The sequence below is a fragment of the Talpa europaea genome (assembly GCF_964194135.1).
Source record: "Talpa europaea genome assembly, chromosome: 7".
Lineage (NCBI taxonomy): Eukaryota > Metazoa > Chordata > Mammalia > Eulipotyphla > Talpidae > Talpa > Talpa europaea.
Window position 1 is genome coordinate 6,731,680 of NC_140074.1, and position 20,359 is coordinate 6,752,038.

At 38.4% G+C, this 20,359-nt stretch overlaps 1 protein-coding gene across 1 annotated transcript in view; it reads left to right on the forward strand.

The window, feature by feature from the left end:
* Positions 1-20,359, forward strand: part of MAPKAP1 (MAPK associated protein 1) — a gene marked incomplete at both ends in the record, with an annotated part of 175,553 nt that overhangs the window by 45,796 nt on the left and 109,398 nt on the right. Inside the window, 1 exon segment of the mRNA XM_084237317.1 lies at positions 11,087-11,259. Within this exon segment, the coding sequence (XP_084093443.1) occupies positions 11,087-11,259 (173 nt within the window).

Here is a 20,359-nt window from a genome sequence, read left to right on the forward strand (position 1 = left end):
GCATCTCAGACCTTTCTTGTGGGGCCTCAGTCAGAGGGGTGTCTTCCGGGGAACCCAGTTCTGAGACAGCATCTACAACATGAACCAGTAACCTTTGTGACCTTTCCTAGATACTCAGACCTACCCAAGAGTTCTTCGGACTGGAACTCACCACAGGAATAGGGTTTTAGAGTTGGATAGACTTGCGTTATAACCATGATCCCCCCTAATAGAGAGATTTGGAACAGTCTACTAAGGGAACTGCTCATTCCTCAACTGTATATTTTTTTTAATTTTTAAAAAAGATTTTTATTTATTTATGCATACAAGAACTGGGGTACAGGCCAGAGGTGGAGGGATGAGAGGATTCACCAGAGACAGTGGGGAGCAGAACAGTGAGACCGAAAGTACTGCTGAGGGGAGCAGCAGGAGAGCCAGGAGAGGTCTGCTGCATCATGTGGGTAGCTCCCTGGCAGGCTGGGGATTGAACTCATGCTGCAGAGGCTGTGGATAACTTCATAGGTTGCATCTTAACTCCTGTGCCACCAGGGAGACCCTCATTCCTCAACTTTAAAAGACAGTGCTTGGTAGCATTGCTGACACTATTGAGCATGAGAGAAAGTACTAGGATACCCCATAAATGGCAGTCAGCAGTTGTGCCTGGCCAGTTGCAGAGAGGACTGAGGTACATGCACAAAGGTCTGTGCAGAGGATGTGCTCTTTTTGCCTGGTCTCACCCTATCACGCTATCAGCACTGTCTCTGGCTAGCTTCCCTTGTATTGCTGGGCTGATTGCGCATTGAGTGGCATGACATGCAGAGAGCTTTTTATTTTTTTACGGTACTCAATACTAACAGTTTTATCCAGTGGATCCTGTTGTCCCTTCAGTTTTAAATAATGAAGTTTTCTGCCTCTTACTCCTTTCTTTTTCAGTGTCTCTGAGAAACATGTGGGATAAATGCCCAAGAGCCAGACTTTTTGTACTGCTTCTCAGTTGTAAATTTTCTATGTATTTAAAAGTGATCCTTCCCAAAAGGAAGTGTTGTTTTAAATAAATAATAACTTAGTTCTTTTTCTTGCTGCTTTTTATATTTCAACATTCACTTGCACACTGTTAAATGTAAACTTTCTCTGTTGGCTCTTTGCAGCTGTATAATTTTCATAATGTAAAAAAAAAAAAAACTCAACACCAAAAACCAGGATGTGTGAATGTATTTTCTGCTGCAAACAAGCATCTTTCTCTGTTACCAGGGGTGCTCTCTCTCACCAGAGGTTTTTGCGTGGCCTTTTCCTAGACACAGTATCTCAGTTATTTCACATGTGCACTTTGAGGATGAAAGTGTATGTTGTAATTGGAGAAATGTAAAGCTATTTATTTCCATTTTGTCTGATGTTTTTACATTGTTTGCTAGGAGGTGCGTCAGGGACTTGAATTAATTATAATTACTGAAGAGACATTCACTGATTGAGCAAATAAAGTAGTAAGCCCATTTGTGCCAAGGCCATCTAATTAAATTCTAACTTTGGATAAGCTAGCTGTGCATGAAAGATTAATTTTAAGAGGTTTTTATGATTTACTAAATAGTGATTCAGTAAAAAATTTTAATTTAGGAACTTTGAATATTGAAGTGATAGAAGTCATGAACCCACTACTGTATAGAAATTTGTGGGCTTTTAAAAACTTTAAAATTAAGGGCACAAAAATAGAATTTTTATTGGTGTATATACATTTTAAAAGTTTGTAATATTCAATCAATTGTGTAACCTTGCAGGAAATAAATATGATATGTGTACCTGAATAATTTTTTCAATATTTATGCAATTTTATATTCTTAAAAGACTTCACTACCCCTGGAATTAAATTGTCCTTGGGGTAGTTGGAGGGTTGTACCAAATTTTTCCATATAATTTAGGAGGATGATAATGGCTATGCTGTAACCTTTTCTAGTTATACATCATCTAGTAATGGAGCCAAGTACACATTCTCCATTGAGTTTTAATTTTAAAAGTTGATATTAAATCTTTAAAAAGACTCATTATATTATGATAATTGATAGAGTTTAAAACATGTAACTCTTCTTTATGGTTTTAAAAAAACCTATTTTTACTTTTAAAGCATATTGATTTTATTATATAAATGATTTAATAATGAAGAGGTTCCTAAACTTACCCTAGGTGATGGGGCTTAGTTCATGCAAATTACTTTTCCCTGATATTATCATCATTGTAGAAGCCATTGTTTGTATAATTAAATGCAAAGTGCTATGTAACATTAATGATCTAAAAGAATCCCACAATGGCAATGAAAATTCAAAATGGACACTTTACATTCTATTATGCTTTAAGATGGCTGAACTGTACTTGTGTGAGCACCTTCTGGTACGTGCTGTAACTATCCTGAGGCTGGAGAAGAGGGGAATGCTAGGATTCCTAGCTTTTGATGATTGAGATAGAGACCTTCCCCTAATGTGTCAGCTTCTTAACATCATGTTTGTTTGAAGAAACCTTTTATACAAAAACCTGGCAGGTCTGAGTACCACCTTAAGTAATGATAATGAAGGAATAATTGACATCTGTATAAAAGTTTACAGTTCACAGAGCCTTTAAATATGCTTTGTTTTGGCTTTATACTCCCATCATTCTGTTCTTATAGATGGTCCCATCTCTGTTGTATGGCTTAGGAAATTGCCTTTCAGGGAGGCTATGGGCTTGCCTGAGGTTGCACAGCTCAAGCATGGCAGGGCCAGGGTCCAGACTAGTTCTGTAGACTGCAAGTATAGCCCATGATGCTGGAAACTGGCAGTATCAGAACCCCTTTCTGAATTTAAGACTTTGAGAAAATGCTTATAATTACTGATTAGGATAGCTAGGCTTTTTTTCTTTCCTCCATAATCCCCCACTGTCCTGATTTGTAAAGTTTTTTTAAGCTATATTTGAACATGCAACTGATAGCAACTCTTTTCGGTTGCTATCTTGAAGTAAAAGAATTATTTGAGTTTATTACTTAAACTTCATCTAATAACAGTTGGATCGTTTGAATTAATAACTTTGATCTTTTTTAATGCAAAATTACTCTGTCAGAGCATAAAAATATGGAGGATTTATTCGAATAGTGAAAACCTTTCCAGAGCGCAACAACTCCATTTTTTGTTTTGGATCCAGGACTATAGATTTACATTTACCATAGATATTATAGAAAGAAAAATTACAAAAATCACTAGCCTAAGAAAAGCTAATGGAAATGATATATTCTATACTGTGTTATACTCTTGAAAGAATTACAATCTGTCTCATTCCATGGTGCTTAGTAACTGAGTTATTTTGTTTGAGGTCCTCAGATATATATGAAGGGGTGTCTGTGAAATCAGAGGTGGGTTTGTTTCAATTTCCTAAGGCTAGAACTAAGATCAGTATGTAAAATTGGCAGAGGTTGTGCCTCAATGGAAATGAACATGTTTTAGCTGTCAAAACTGCCCAAGAAACTGAAGCAAAGAGTCTACTTAAGAAGAAAGGTTTTAAATGTGGAAATGTTTTAAAGGGGCTGGCCCCTAACATTCCTTACCATTTTAAAAGTCTATGAATGGCAATAAAATTTTTTCTTTTCTTAAAAACATGTCTATGAATCTAAAAGTAGGAAAAAAGGTCTGGAGGGGGTCGGGCATGGGGGTTTGGAAAGAGCCTACTAAACAACCAACAATTTTTTTTTTTAAGATTTATTTATTTATTTATACAAGCACTGGGTATAGTCAGAAGCGCAGGAGGGTGAGAGAATTCACCAGAGCCAGAGCGGGGAACAGAATAGGCAGACTAGCGAAATACACTGCTGAGGGGAGCAGCGGACATGGCAGGAGAGGTCTGTCGCGCCTTGTGGGACCCTCGCAGGCCACCGGGGATCGAACCGGCACTGCAAAGGCTGCAGGCAGCTTCACAGCCCAGCGCTCAACTGCTGTGCCACCAGGGGAGGCCCACAACCAACATTTCTTAAGCATTTACTGGGACTGAACAAGTTAGTGTATAATTCATTAATTCCTTTCAAAAACTTCAGGAAGAGGTACTGCTGTAATGCTCACAGAAATAGTAACTCAGAGAGGTTAGATAAAATTGTCTAAGGACACACAGTGAGTGGTATTGTAGAGAATTGAACTTGGTCTTTCTGATGCTACAACTTCTGCTTTTAGCCACCAAACTGAACTGACTCCACTAGCTTCTTCTAATATAATAAGGATCCTGGAGGTACCCAGAACAGAACTTGACCTTGTTAAAGAAAGAGTGACAGTTGACGTTCTTAATAATAAAAGCTTAATGGAACCAAGGTTGGTGATTCAGAGGAAATTAATGAGATTTTGTCAATTTTATTTTAAACTTAACTTGTCAGAAAATACAGTGTCCGGTGACAAACTGTAGAAATGTTTTTGACAAATTAACTTGACTATAGGTGCCAGATCAGGGAAATGTTAATTTAATAGCCTTTAAGCGTTCCAGATTTATTGAGGGTTAAGATAGCACTACAAAGCCAAACCCCTAGCTCTGAATGAATTTGTCATCGAACCTTATACAAAAGTCTATTCATAAATTCAGTGCTACCATTTTGAATGTAAAAAAGCGAGTCCTTTCTTTGAGCCTGTGACACCAGCATTTTATTGAGAACAAAACACTACAATTCTGGTATTTGGTGTTTTTTTTTCCCCTCCTCATGTAGCTGTCCTCTTTATTTCTCATACACGTTAAACCTGGCATATGCCTGTTAAATCTTTAGGCCAGATTTTGTTTGAAATGATTAGTCTCATCAAATGAAGACCCTTAACATCGTCAGATTGATGATAATTTGAGGTCCCTCCCATCAAATCTGGGCACCATAGGAGACTGTATTGTTGGTCCTTGTTGAGGCCATTGCAGAGGAGGCACTAGTAGAGTGAACAGTAGCCATTCCTTTAAAAGAATTTTAACTTTTGAAGACTACAAATAACCCCTTAATCATTTTGCATTATTACATTGTCTGGATACGCTGATATATTTATTTCTACATTAACATTACATATAATGATCTGCTCGTGCAGTTGTGACTAATGGAATAATGCGGCCTGCTTTTTGTCTCTTTAATTGCAGAAGCCAAGCTGTGTATCCTTTTGGTTTCTTTTCCTTGGCCGAGAAATTGAACACTTAGCAACAGTTTTGAGATCTGATATTCAATTTGTTACTTAACCTTGATGTTAAGTAGCTCTGCTAGCGGAACCTTCTGTCCTTAAGATTTAATTCAGCTAACTCACTTGATAGTGGTGTATCTTTTTTAAAATAAAATTGTATTGATTAACAATACTGGACAAATTGCAGAAGTACAGCTTCACACCTTTATGTATGTCTTAGCCTTACCCATAACCCAAATTCTGTCTCCACTATCAGATTGATCACCTTTCCTCCTCTTCCTCCAGTAACCACATTTTTCATAAACCCTAATTTTGTGGTGATTTGTTAGTTCTTCTGCTTTGGTTATAGTCTACATCTGCGAACCTGTGATACAGGTGTTTTCTCAGTTCAGTATTATTTTGAGTTGCATGCCATTTATTGTTTTTTTCCTGCATCCCCTGTTTTAGAAACTATCAAACATATAATTTTGAAATTAATTTTATGATAGTGAATTACATATTTATTAATGGAGTATGATAGGAAAATATCTGGTATAGATAATGCTTTAATTCATCACCATGTTCAATACTTCATGTTCATACCATGTTCATACTTCAGTTCTGTATCTGTTCACAATCTATGTATTTGTTGCATTTTTTTTTTTTGTTTTTAGGTTTTATGAACTAATCAACTGACCTCAATTCATAATATTGATATTTCATGATTGGCATGAAGGCACTTTTCAAAAGAGCAAGCTATTCTAGTACATATCAAAAGCCACACAGCATTCATAGTCTTTGACTGAATCAATAATCTCCTAGGAACTTATGCATAGACATTTATATAAGGCATGTTTATGAGAATATAATTTATAATAGTGAAATATTATAAACAACATCCGTATTTAACAATGGGGGATAGGTTTATAGTACCTCCATATGCTACAATATAATGTAGGTATTTAAAAATATGTGTTAAATCAATGTTAATCTTTTCATTGATATGTACATATAACTATGTCAGGCCCTGTGTTATGACTGAGAATATTTTAGAGAAGAAAGGGGGCTCCTGAGACAGGGCCTGGGAAGTAGAAGAGTCTAGCCAGTTTATCTGGGAAAAGTGATAGGGTCTGGTGGGTGGATCTTGACTCCTAATCTAAGAGGTGCCTTCAATTCAGTGAGATAACACCACACCCCTGCTCGTTAGGCCCTACAAGAGTACAAAATGGACACAATTTTTCCCGTTAGGCGAGTCACAGCTGAAGGAGAGAGTGGGAAGGAGGTGGTGAGGGTGGGTAGAGAAAGAAAATAAAAACACAAGACTAATTCAAATTGTTATGGGGGCAAAGAAAAGGGAATTAATGTAGACTTCTTCTATCTTCTTAGAAGAGGAGACATTTGAATTGAAGAACAAAAGAGGAGGTAAATTTCTTGACTCTGTGCTAGACACTTTATGTACATCTTACTTGCTTTCCAAAAGGAATGGAAGTTCCCAAAGATGAAGTTACTTGTCCAAAGTCTAAGGTCTAGCAGCTAAGAAAGTGACAGGGTCAGGATTCAGCTCTGGCTTCGGCTGACCCCAAGACTGTGCTCATATCATTTTAACAATAAGATTGTGAAGGGTATTAATTGCCAAGTTAGAGTTGGATGTGGAGAGCCAGCAGTTTGATAAAAATCACACTAATAGCAGCAAGGAGGTAAAGGTTTGGAGACAGGAGAGGTTAGAGAGAGAGAGAGGAAGTTACTCTGGGGACTGTTGCAGGGGTCTCTATGTGCCTGTGAGGATGAGAAGGAGAAGATTTGAGGGAAGTTTCAGAGGCATTTGGATGTAGATGAGGCAGACAGAGATAAGATCCCTAGCTTGAGTGACAGAGTAGACAGCGAAGCCTTAATCGATGGAACATAGAATGCAAGTCAAGCTGATGAAGATGGTAGGGCTTGGATGTGTTGAGTTTGAGATTTTTGCCGCATTTGCAGAGCTGTCTAGTCATGGAGAGGCCGTGTGATACGAATTCTGGAGTCTAGTTGTTCTTCATGAATTGCATTTGTATTGAGGGATAGTTTTGATATAAGAAGTACTTTTGTTTTAAAACCTGAATTAGGGATATTCTTTAATTTAGAGACCATTCGAGAGACAGTTGTCCAAGACTCCAAATTTGTCAGCTCATTGTGGTTTTTTTTATTGATAAAAATTATTTCACTTATTTTAGGAAGTTATCTAAGTTATATTTTCAACTTACTTTTTTAACAGTCGCACATCTGGCATATGGTATGTTCTTAATAAAATTTTGCTGGATGCCTTAACATAGGCTATATTTTCAAAATAGAGCCTCTTTTTTTCTTATCACCTTTTTTTCCTTATCACTCTTAAACCCTGTGTGGTAGTTTTTATATCTTCTTTTTTTTGTTCATAATTATAATATCTACTTCTTTGTTTCTAATTATAAAAATAATACATGTGTCTCATTTGACTTCATCTTCAAGGTGCAGAATGGGGTTTTGGTGGATGTTTGTCAATGTGTAAGTGTCCTCGCTCTGTGCTGGCTCTTTCCTCTGTCTCTCCATTTTCCAGTTGTGTATTGTGGAACACATAAGTTGCCATGTAGTAAAATTGTATAGCATGATCTTCGTTGGTTGCTAGTTGCCTTTTAAGGGTTAGATGTTTGGTCTTTGGAATATTGCTTGCCTTGATGTGTGATGAATACTTTTAATCCTTTGGTCACTGTATTTTTTTTATTTTACAAGTTAATTTCTTTCTATTATGTTGATGGATTGCTTTATGTTTTAGTTGATTCCCTCTAAATATTGCAACACAGGGACTATTAGAGCGAACTGCCACCATCTTGAGTTTTTTTCAGAAGAGGCTTCTTATTAAAAAATATATAATTTCAGTGTTTGTGCAAGGTACTTTTTGCCATCATCAGTGCCTCAAGATGGAATTAGAAGATTAAAAAGATAAAGTGCTTTATTCATTTAATAAGTATCTACCATATTTTTTCTCCTGGTTTTCCCTACACTTGCTATTTCACTATGAACGAGGATAAAGGAATTCATAAGAGTGCCTTAGCATTGCCTGCTATTGCTTCTCAAAAAGGGGTGACATCTTGCAGCCAGCTGCAGTACCAGAGTTTCTTAGAGTCCAATTCCCTAACAATCCTTGGTAAGAAAAGGGAGAGGGAAGTAGTTTTCAAGATTTCAAGACTGGGGGGAGTGCAAACTGATGACATTTAGAGTTAATTTAGGGAAAGAAGGTATTACCGCTTAGAGGATGTGGAGTCAGCCAGACATGCTTTTGAGTCTTGACTTTCCACTTTGGTTATGAGACCTTGTGGAAATGACTGTAGCCTTGCAAACTTTAGTTTTCTCATCTGTAATGTTTGGGTAATGATATAGAACTCTACCTCTTACGTGTTATTGTGAAAATTAAATGAGATGATTTAGGCAAACATTTAGCAGAACTCACTTAACAGTTAGCTTTAAGTAAACACTAGCTCTTGTTAGAAGTATTATTATTAGGGCTCCTCACAGCATGCATCTTTGGCTTCATGTGACTGTGTAGTAGGCTTAAGTAATAGAAATGGATCTGATTTCAAAACTTAGACTCTGTCCAGCATGCTGCTCTGAATTTCTGAAGCCCTTGACAGTTTATGAAGCACATTCACATTTGTCATCTCAGGAGTCTTTATATCTTGAGACAGTGTGATTCCAGTATAGCCCTTTAGTTCCAATTCTTTAGATAAAGGAGGAGGAATTGAAAGGAGAACAATGACAAGCACCTGGACTGGGTCTGAAAAGGAGGTTGAGAAGAGAGTGATAAGAGGGCAATAAATTCATTCCAGATTTCCACTGTTTCAGTTTTAACCCTTTACTGACTGAAAAGGTCAAAACACTTGCTGTTTGAAGAGTTCTTGCTAGTCATTGGGATGATTATTCCTAAGCTGAAAAACATGCATGGGTGTGTGTGCGTGTATGCACGTGCACTATGTACATAAAGTATGTGTGCACATTGTGTAGGTTTTCCTTTGTCATTTGCTTTACAACATAGATACAAGACTCAGTTAAAAAAAAAATCATGGTTCTAATCTTAGATGCTGAGGTATAAGAGAAGTGGGATTATTCTAAAACTGCTTTTTAAATTCATTTTATATACTTCCTTGCCCTAGTTCTGATTTTTTTCCCACCTTAGAATGATAGAGTTATAGCGTATTAAAGACAACCACGTGGTTGCTCATTTACTACCAGGAAACAGAGTCATAGAAGGGCAAGAGGGAATGTGGAAAAAACAAACATGGATTGAGTTCCTACTATGTGTCCTGGTGGTGTTTTGAGTCATTCATGCATTCTTTCTGCAGGGAGAGAGTTTTCTCTGTGCCAGGCACAGTGCTGGCCATTGTGTAGAGAGTAGTAAATAAAGCAGACAGTTTTATGACTGCCCTCATGGAACCTGAGAGGCTAGTGAGAAAGGTATATTCTGAAGAAATGCATAAATAGATGCCGTAAAGGCAATAAACAGGTTATGTGTGAGAATAACTATGAGCGGGACTTCTTTCTATAGGATTATCAGGGAAGGTTTCTCTGAAGAGGTATTCCGTGGGCTAAAGCTTGAATAATATTAATAGTAACAATAATAATCCTTGCAAGAGTCCTCTGCTAGCTAGATCCTGTCATCATTTTAGATATGAGGAAATGAAAGACCAGAGATTGAATAACTTTCTCAAGGTCATACACTAGAGGATGCAAAGATAATGAGAAAGAGCCTTTTGTAGTACTTAGAGAGTGGCGCCCACTGTGGCCTTGAACGTGGGAGAAGTGGGCAGGGTATCTTCTTATTTTCTCTCTAGAGAGGCATTGGGGAGCATATGCTCTAGGAATGGAGATCCTTGGGTATTGCATGGATTTTCCTTTAGGTGAAATTCTCAAGAATGATGAGGGGAGCTGGAGTGGGAAAGAAAACTATGATCCAAGAACTTAACTTCAGCGCAGAGGAGAATGACCAGAAGGTTGGATGACAAAAAAAAAAAAAAAAAAAAGGTGGGGGGAGGGGGAAGGGTGGTGTATTTGATAGCTTGGGCTTCAAAGACACGGGGATTTCTGCAAGAAAAGAGAAATAGTCATTTACAAATAGTAGGGTCTACCTTGCCCCTCCTAACTTTGAAGATTTAGAGGCTAAAAAAGAAAAAAAGCAAGGCAGTCTTGGTCTTTTGGGGAAGGAGCCTTGGTAACCAGTAGGTTTCACTTAGGCAAAGACATGGGGAGAGATTTTTTTTTTTTTTTTAAAGGGGGAGGATATATGGACATTTGCTGATTAGCACAGGAGTTCTAGAGGCGAGTGGAAGTTTGTGAGGGAAGAGGGTGGGTTTGGGGATATGGAAGCAGTGTGGGTATGGTTGTTAGGGCAGTGAAGGAAGATAGGGAACCTTGAACTTCAGTGCAAGTGACATGAGGGAAGTAAACAGATATACTGCATAATGGAGTTAACGTCCCAATGTCTCTGAGAAGATAAACCCTTGAAGGTTCCAGTGCTGCAGGCTGGAATGCTTCCTCAGAGAGTATGGCAACTTCCCATGCAGCCAGCCAGAGGTCTTAAGGATGATGTGGCAACTTTCAGATGGCTGATGCCAGGGTCTGATGGTGACTTTTCCAGGGTCACACGAATAAGTAGCAAAACAAGTCTCCTGACACCAAACTTCAGGTTTGCTCTCCACTCTAATTTGCCCATTTTAATTACCGTACTCATTCACCTTACTCATGGCAGAGCTGCACACATTAGGTCATTAGAAAATGAAATTTAAAGAAAAAGTAAAAACCTTGAAACTAGACAGTGCTTCCACTTTAATACCATTCTAGGCTCGTAAGGAGATCTGTGTGAAAGGATGGGGAATGACTGTGCTGCCCACAGGCCCCAGGGAGCAGTCTCCATGGCCCAGGAGGGTCTGCAGGCCATGACTGTGTGCTTTACCCTCATGCATGTGCTCTGTCCACAGGGTCATGTAGGCACAACGGCAACCAAGAAGATCGACGTCTACCTCCCCCTGCACTCAAGCCAGGACAGACTGCTGCCAATGACCGTGGTGACCATGGCCAGCGCCAGGGTACAGGACCTGATTGGGCTCATCTGTTGGCAGTACACAAGTGAAGGACGGGAGCCGAAGCTCAAGTAATCCTTCCTCTTTGGCTGCTCTAGTTTGTGACTGTCTCCTTGCCTCCTCTGCTATGCTCTGGGTCTGCTCAGTCTCTCTGGCAGTGGCCTGGGAACCAGGTATCCACATTGATCAAGGTCAGGTCACTCACCAGATCGTGGGCCTCTGTATCTCAGGCTTATCTCAGAGATTTTGCTTGCATGATAGACTCTGGTCAGTTTGTGAATTCAGAGGTGGGGAAATGCATTGTAACAGTTACCAAACCTTTTATTCATGGTTTCTGTCAAAAGTGGAGTCCAGAGGTTTGAGAGGTTATTGGGAGGGGAATTACATTTGTTTAGATCCTACCATGAGTTGGGCAAGACGCTGAGCACTCCAGACCTAATAATCTTGTCTGGGTCCCCAAGATCTCTGTGAGGTGGGCATTTGGATCCTTATTCTGCAGAGAAGAAACTCAGGGTCAGCGAATCTCATTGCTGAAGGGTTACATCAGTGGGAGATGACAGCCAAGTTTTGATTCCCAATCTATATGATGCCAGAGTTTTTGCATTCTTTCCTTTTTGGTCTGCAGTACAGTTTTCTTTGTCAACAGTCAGTTGTTCAATTTTTCTCTCAATAACTAGACTCTGTTCCTCATTAAACAATTATATTAAAAACACAGCACTTAAAGGTAGAGTTTCTATGTCTGTACATCATAACTTGAACATTACTGTGCTCTGTTGCATTGGTTTTCCAGTCCTTGAATTTCTTATGTGACTGGCATTCTCTTCTAGTTTTATGTGCTTTTGCCAGGATTAGGCTTGAAATACGGCAACATACAGTGGGTGCTTTGATTCTGAAAATGAATTCTCACAGAGACTTTCTCTCTCACATTTTCAGAGTGTGCATGGGCCAGTCAGCTGTCAGGTTCCCGGCCTCCCCTCCTCCCCCCAGCCTTTAGGTACATTAAATTTGCACATAAAATTATTCTTTCAAGTTCTTATTGACATAGCCCTCTACTTCGCCTGAATAAATTGTGGATATAAAGATAATCTTTATTGCTCTTGTGGTAATGAAAGCCTTTTCAACCAAGATACCACCTAGGCTCAGAAAAGGGTTGAGTCAGCAGCTCTGCTCAAGGCAGAGCTATGGTGTTGTCCCTTTTCAGCATGAAGGAGAAACAAGAAAACAGGAAAGGAGGCACAATGCTTGGTACTAAAACATTTCTTCGTGCCAGCACTGAAGCCAAGAGAGGCAAGGAAAGTTGCCCAGGGTTACACTGCTAGTAGGTAACAAAGACAGGAATTGAGCTGTGACGTACATTTTATAGATGAGGAAACTAAAGCTGAGAGAAGCTAAGTAACCTTCCTAAATCAGACAGTAAGTGGCAGAATTATATTTAAACCCAGTAATCTCTTGACTCCAGTATCAAAAGATCAGATTTATTATCACCACCATTCTTTTTTTTTTTTTAATAAAGATTATTTATTTATACAAGCACTGGGTACAGTCAGAAGCGCGGGAGGGTGAAAGAATTCACCAGAGCCAGAGGGGAGAGCAGAGCAGGCAGACCGATGAAATACATTGCTGAGGGGCGCAGCGGGTGGCAGGAGGGGTCTGCGCACCATGTGGGACCCTCGCCCAGCAGCCGGGAATCGAACCGGTGCTGCAGAGGCTGCGTGCAGCTTCTCAACGCAGCGCTCAACCACTGCGCCACCGGGGAGGCCCTATCACCACCATTCTTACCAGCAAAGTCTAAGTATCAGAGCTATGAAGCTCACAGTGGTGTATACAACCAAAATTCTTAGTGTTGCTAGAAGGCTTAAATTTTATCAGTGAGACAGATCTCCTTCCATCATTAAAAAAACAAAAACAAAACATGGTTACCACATACCCAAGTCTTTGTAACTATAGCTTATCAGTTGCTCTTTTAGGAAAAAATGACATTTTCTGAAAAAAGCAAATAGTCCAGTTTACACAGATGCTTTTTCTCAGGGCAGCTGTCACACTTAAACACAATGTAGAAGTGCTTTAAGCGTGCGCCCGGTTTCTTTTGTACCTGCTTGTCCTTCAGCATTGGAATAGATCCTTATTTGATCTTTTCCAGGAGCTTGGCTCTGCGGAAGAGCTCTTCATTCACGTGGGGCCAAATTGCTAGAGGCATGGGTGAGCCTTCTTCAGTTTCAGTCTGGTTGTCAAGAAAACCATTTATTTAAGAATATTGTTCTCCTGTCTCTGTGCCTTGAAGACTGTCTGGTAGTAGGCTTTGGCCCCAGAGAAGGGATGGAGAATTTGACTATAATTATTGGCTTCCTTTCTCTTATGCCTGCTAACTCTGAGCAAGATCTGAATGTGATATTTAAGCTGATTTCCTGGTTACTTTGATGCTCTGATTGTAGGTTAAACATTTGGAAGAAAATAAATGGCATCATTTCAATATATAGAAGTTTTAAATTCACATTTCATTATATTGATTTATGTTTATTAAATTTTGATTAGAAAAAGGATAAAAATTTCAGTTAGAAATTAATAAAAATTTCTGCTTGTAGATTTTTTTTAATTTTGGGGACTTACTATACAATGATTTTTTAAAAATAAAGATTCCATTGGTTCTGGAAAAAATCATTCCCTGTAAGTTACAGAAGTCTGTATAAATTTATTAAATCAACATCTTTAATTGCTATTATTTTCTTAAGTTTTCCATTTGGTCTATGGGTGATTAAGAAAAGTGAATTCAAGTTTCCATTTTCTTGTGTTTCTGTCAGACTCTCTTGAGATTTCAACAGATTCCACTTTATGTATTTCATTGCTCAAAAGACTTCTGCATGTTGTATTGTGAATTGTGCCTCCTTTTTTTAATATCAAAAACCTCCTATTTTATTTACATATTGTATTCTGCCCTTTGCTTTGTTTTTTTTTGGTTTTTTTTTGGTAACATGAGCTACCCACCCACCCCAGCTCATGCCCCGCCCGCCCATGTCCTTATTTGCAGTTGTTTAATATATCTTTCTTTAGTGTTCTACCTTTGTCTTTTTGTTTTAGATATGTTGAGTTGTTTTGTGTTATTTTTTTTTTTTAGCCCAATCTAAGTCACTGTCTTTTCTTAAGGAAGTTTATCCTAATATCTATTTTAACTACTGATAAATTGGTTTCATATTAGTCAACTTGTTTTAAGCTTTGATTTTTGTATTGTCTTGGTTTTCTTTTCTATTTTGATTCATTTTTAGTTATGTAGCATGTTACATGTAAGCTTTTTAAAAATTTAATAGACTATTTTTTTTAAAAAGATTTATTTATGCATACAAGAGCTAAGGTAGAGGCCAGAGGTGCGGCGGGTGAGAGGATTCACCAGAGACAGAGTGGGGAGCAGAACAGGCAGATTGACTGAAACACACTGCTGAGGGTAGCAGTGGGCAAGTCAGGAGAGTTCTGCTGTGCCATGTGGGTTGCTCCCTGGCCGGCTGGGGATTGAACTTGTGCTGCAGAGGCTGCAGATTGCTTCATAGGTTGAGTCAACCCCTTGTGCCACCAGGGAGGCCCAGACTTTATTTTTAAGACTAGTTTCAGGTATTTATAGAAAAATTACATAGCAAATACAGGGTTTTCACTTATCTCCTTTGTGCCCCTCATTTCCCCCCATTAGTACCATTTGCACTGGTGTAGTACATTTGCTATATTGTACACTTCCAAAGAATGTACCATATAGAATGGTTTCACCACACTAAAAATGCCCTGTGCTTCATCTAGTCACGTCTCCCCTCTGGCAATTGCTCACCTTTTTACCGTCTCTATTCTTTTGCAGTTTCCAGAATATCAGCCAGTTATAGTCATACAATATGCAGTCTTTTCAGACAGACTTCTTCTACTTAGTTATACATATTTAAATTTCTTTCATGTCTTTTCATGACTTAATAGCTCTTTTTTATGTTGCTGGATAATACGCCATTGTAGTATCCACTGTGGATATACCACAGTTTGTTTCTCCATTCACCTGTTGAAGGGCAGCTTGGTTGCTTCCAATTCTTGGCAGTTATGAATAAAGCAGCTGTAAACACTGATGTTGAGGCTTTTGTGTGGATATAAGTTTTCAGTTCATTTAGGCATATACCTGCACACACAGTTGCTAGATTTTCTAAGGAGCCCCGAAGTGGTTACCCCATTTGGCATTTCCATCAGCACTGCGTGAGAGTTCTTGTTGCTCCACATTCTTGCCACATTTGGTTTTGTAAGTGTTTTAGAGTTTAGCTATTCTGGTGGTGTGCAGTGATATCTCATCATTTTCATTCACAGTTCCCCAGTGACTAGATGTTGAGCATTTTTCCTGTGCTTATTTGCCATCTGTTTTTTTCTTTTTGGTGAACTCTGCTCAGGTCTTTCACCTATTTTTTAAGTCAAATTGTTTTCTTATTGTTAACTTTAAAAAGTTCTTTGTATATTTAATCAGATATGTTGTTTGTAAATATTTTCTCCCAACTTGTGGCTTCTCTTTCCAATCTCTTAGTAACATCTCTTGCATGGTAGAAGTTGTTAGTGTTAATGAACTCTAGCTTACCAATTTTTTCCTTCATAGGGTATGCTTTTGGTGTTCTATCTAAAAAATCATTAGTAAACTCATGGTTACCTAGATTTTCTTCCATGTAGCCTAGAAGTATTCTCTTTTTGTTCTTTATACTTTGGTCTGTGATCCATTTTGTGTTAATTTTTGTGAAAGGCATAAATTTTGTGTCTAGATAACCTTTTTTTTCTTTACATATGGAATCTAGTTGCTCCGGCACTCTTAGTTGAAAAGACTATCCTTTCTCCAGTGAATTGCCTTTACTACTTTGTCAGAGATTTATTGACTGTATTTGTTTGGGGCTGTTTTTCACTTAGGAGATTTTAAAAACATTTCTTTATATTTCTCCATCAAATTCAAGAGTGAAAGTATCTTTTGAGTAACACTCATCTATAAAAGAGAAAAAATAAGTTCAGTGAGTAGCAATCTAGAAATAGGAGAAAACAGGTGGGCTTAGAGATAGCAAAAAATAAAGGGAAAATAATTCAAATTGCAAGATGGTCAGAAAACCTGTTACTTGAGTAATTACACTATGCTGTGATACACTGATGCCCTTGTGAACTTGTGAAAGTGTATAGGAATGTTTGACCTTATGTGTTTTCTAACCATCTTTTCCAATTTGAATTCTTTTGTTATATTTTGTTATCCACATGCTCACCTCTGTTTACTCTTCCCCATTTCTAGGTTGCTGCTAATGGTTACCTTAGAGCCATCACTGAGAACCATTCACCCAAATAACACAACCTAAGAGGCCCTTCCCATTCTGACCCCCAGCTTGCTCTCATCCTAACACTTCACGTTTTTAACTAGCTCCTTCTCGACACTGACATCATATCTGCTTTTGCTTTTTCCTTAGTCTGAAACGCTTTTCCCACTCTTCTCTTGATAATCTGCTTAATCCCAAAGGCTGAAGTCCTTCTTCATTCTTTCATTCAACAAATATTTATCAAGTTCCAGGTCCTTGAAATTGAGGATAAAGTGGAGAACAAGAGAAATGTAGTTGCTGCACTCAAAAAAAAATTCAGTTTGGTTGAGAAGAAATTATCAAATCTAATAGCACTTTGTAACTGGTTCATTTCACTTGTTATTTGTATTCATTCATGCATTCAATAAGTATTTATTGAGTGTTTGCTATATACCAGTGTTTGCTGTGTATACAGTGGTGAGTGGAACTGGAGTCTTTCATGAATTCCACAATTCAATGAGGGGGATGGGAAAATGATTCAAATAACGAAATTAACTTTTGCTTTAAACTGAGTTGAGTGCTCTCAAGGAAAGGGAGACCATTTGTCTGAGTCTAGCCTGGAGGCCAGGGAGACATTCCCTGAGAAAGTGATAGAGAGACTTTGGGCAGGGGAGGCCTCCCAGCAGATGAAACTGCATGGCAGTGACAGTGTGGCAGGAAGAAGCATGTTGTGATCAAAGACCAAGGATCTAAGAAGACCAGGGTGACTGTAGCACTAAGAAATGGGACTGAGAGGTAGGCAAGGGCCCCAGTGGATTTTGAGAAAAGTGGGCAAATTCTGGAAATGCTAAGAAGTAAAATTCACAGGAGTTAGTGGTGAATTCAATATGGAAAGTATGGGAGAGGACAGTTATCAAAGATGACTGCCTAGATTCTGATGTGCCCTCTGTTAAGCACTGGAAGTCTGAGTTTGGCTTGGTTTTTGGTGTGTGAAGACAGTGAGAGGCAGCATGATTTTGATCTTCTACCTATTAAATTTGAGATGGCTTTGCTATATCTAAGAGAAGTTATCAAGTAGTCACTTATATGTGCATGTTTGGAGTTTAGAGGAGAGAACTATGAGCTGGAAAATGTGAGTTTGGGGGTCATCTGCATAGAGATATCAATTGAAGTCTTCTGCATGGATGAGCAAAAAGAACAAGTCTGGACATTGAAAAACTGTTGAATGGTGGTGCTGAAATGGGGTATCCTAGAGAAGAGATAGGCTCAGAGTGGGGTGAATTATAAGTCTGGTTTGGGATATAATGAAGGGAGAAATTACTTGAGAGATAGCCACCTGAAGAAGTCTTATAAGCAGTAGGACAGAGATGTGTTGGAGCCTAGACCAAATCTATTTTATTGGCTTGTATCCCCTGGTCCATAACACAGTGCTTAAAATATAGCAAATGCTCAATAAATAATTTGTGGGATGGATGAAAGGACATAGGAACATTCGGTGATCTGGACTAAAATTCTGCAACTCTGCCGTTCTTTAGTATTCATGAAGACAAGCTTCTAACTGTACACAAACATTTACTTATTAAAAATCACTGAGTTAGATGTTCTCAGCTTAGAGATACATTTGTCTAGATGATCAATGAAGGTTTGGGAAGAGTTGTTACAAACACTTTGTTCATTGAACTGGACAGAAAGATTGCCCATTATCAACATTTCCCAAGTGGCAGTTACCATCTGTTAATGAGTTGATAGATACAAACACTTTGGAGTACTGCTGTGTGTCATGTGCCATGCTAAGCACCTTATAGGACTCTATAAATCACACATGGATTATAATATTTTTACAGGGGAGAAACTGAGGGTGGGGAAGTTCAGTAAATGACCAAGATCATATATTTAGCAAGTGGCGGTGTCAGGATTTAAACCCAGGTCTGATCCCTTACTCATAACTACTATGTTATACAAATAAATCAAAGAAATGAAGCTCTTCTCATGATGATGGCACCAGGGACATTTTAACCATTTGAGATTTTCTTCCTCTCTACTCCCCTCTTCCTTCCTTCCTTCCTTCCATCCATCCATCTTTTTATTCTACGGTCATTCATTCAGCAATCATTGGCGTGAGTGATGTGTACCATCCCAGGCACTATCTGAGACACTAGCTGTTCAACAGTCATAAAGTAAAGGTTATGACCTCAAGATTCAGACTAGTGGATGGAAATTACACAATTTCAGCTCTGCTGTCATTGAGATGTGCTATAATAGTGGACTTTCAGAATGCTGTGGTCATACAGAGAAGGGTTTTTATGAATTCTACCTGAAGATAGAGGCCTGGGTTGAGCAGGGGTGGGAAGAATATCAGGAAAGGCTTCCAGGTAGAATGATAATTGAACTAAATCTCACAAAGGTAGCGAGACAAATTAGGAACAGTGGGAGCCTCTGGGCTGAGGAGCCTGTATGAACAGTAGTGTGACCTGACCAAGGTGCTATAAACAGTTGGTATGTTGAGAGCCTAGGCTGTGTGCGTCCTGTGATGGCAGGAGATTGGGTTGCAGAGCAGATTGGGTTGCAGAGCAGCTTTATGGAAGCCATGTGCTTTTAATGGGCTCTGTTATGTATACTAAAGATAGTGACTTTAAGCAGGGGGTGGCCATATCTATCATATTTGTGTTTCTCAAAGATCCCTCTGATGGTGGGATTAAAGGGAATGTTTACAGGGAGAATTCATGAGTTTCTAAAATTTAGGCTCCTGCCAGGTGAATTTGTTTGAAGAATCTCTCAGAGTATTACAAAGGAGGACTTTACAGGTATGCCAGAGGTGATGGAACTAGCAATCAAGGATGTTAAAGTAGCTGTTATAAACCTGCTCTGTATGATCAGGAGAAGGAAACATGAACTTGAACAGGAAAGAAGTAGAAGTTTTTTTTTTTTGAAAAACCAAATGAAACTTACAGAAGTGAAAAGTGCAGTATCTGAAATGAAAACCACCTTAGATAAGATTAGACACTGCAAAAGAAAAATTGATGAATTTGAAAACACAGTAATAAAGACTCTGCTAAAAGGAGCTCAGACAGAACTATACGAATGTCTTTCTTCCACTTTCAAATAAATGGGCCTTTTCCAGAAAATTTAGATTTAAATATTGTATGAGCTTGCTATGTCTTGACAAACCCTATCATGTTATTAGTTTTTACTTTCCTTTCTTGGAGGTTTTGTTATAGAGGGAAGGAAATATTTAACAGTCTTAAAAGTTATCTTTCCTCTAGCTTCAAAGAGAAAAACTGTGCTGCAATCCACAGAGTGTTCCTTTCTCCTTCTTATGCCTGACACAGACTTAATATTGATTCTGTCTTCAAAATAAACAGCAAAGCCCGTGTAATGAGTGTTCTGGACATTTTGGAATCATGCTTTCTTATTTTTCATAAAAAGATAAAGCCAATAAGCATTTATCTTTCTGATCATTATATTTAAGTATGTTTTGAATCATTATATTTAAGTATGTTTTGCACTTTATGAAGATAAGAGTGAATTTTGATGAGTATGTATAGTGAACATGTTAGATCATAATTGGGATGCTTCCTGGAATGTTCCTGAATTTTCATATATGTTGAATTAAAAACCACTATGTATGGGCTACACGCTTCTTTCTTGTCATAAAAGCCATAGTGGCCTTTGAATATAAAATGAATATTGGTGAACAATTCAATTAAATAAATTTTTCTAATGAAAAATTTTACCATTATTTAATGAAATATGAATATGTGTAATTCAATTCATTGTATTCATTCAAGGTTTGGAGATAGATATGTGTTCCCCAAAGGTCACTCTTTTGGGCAACAGACTCAGTTTTGCAGCCATTTATGTTCAGACTTCTAGTCCTTTCCCAAGCCTCATGTTCCCT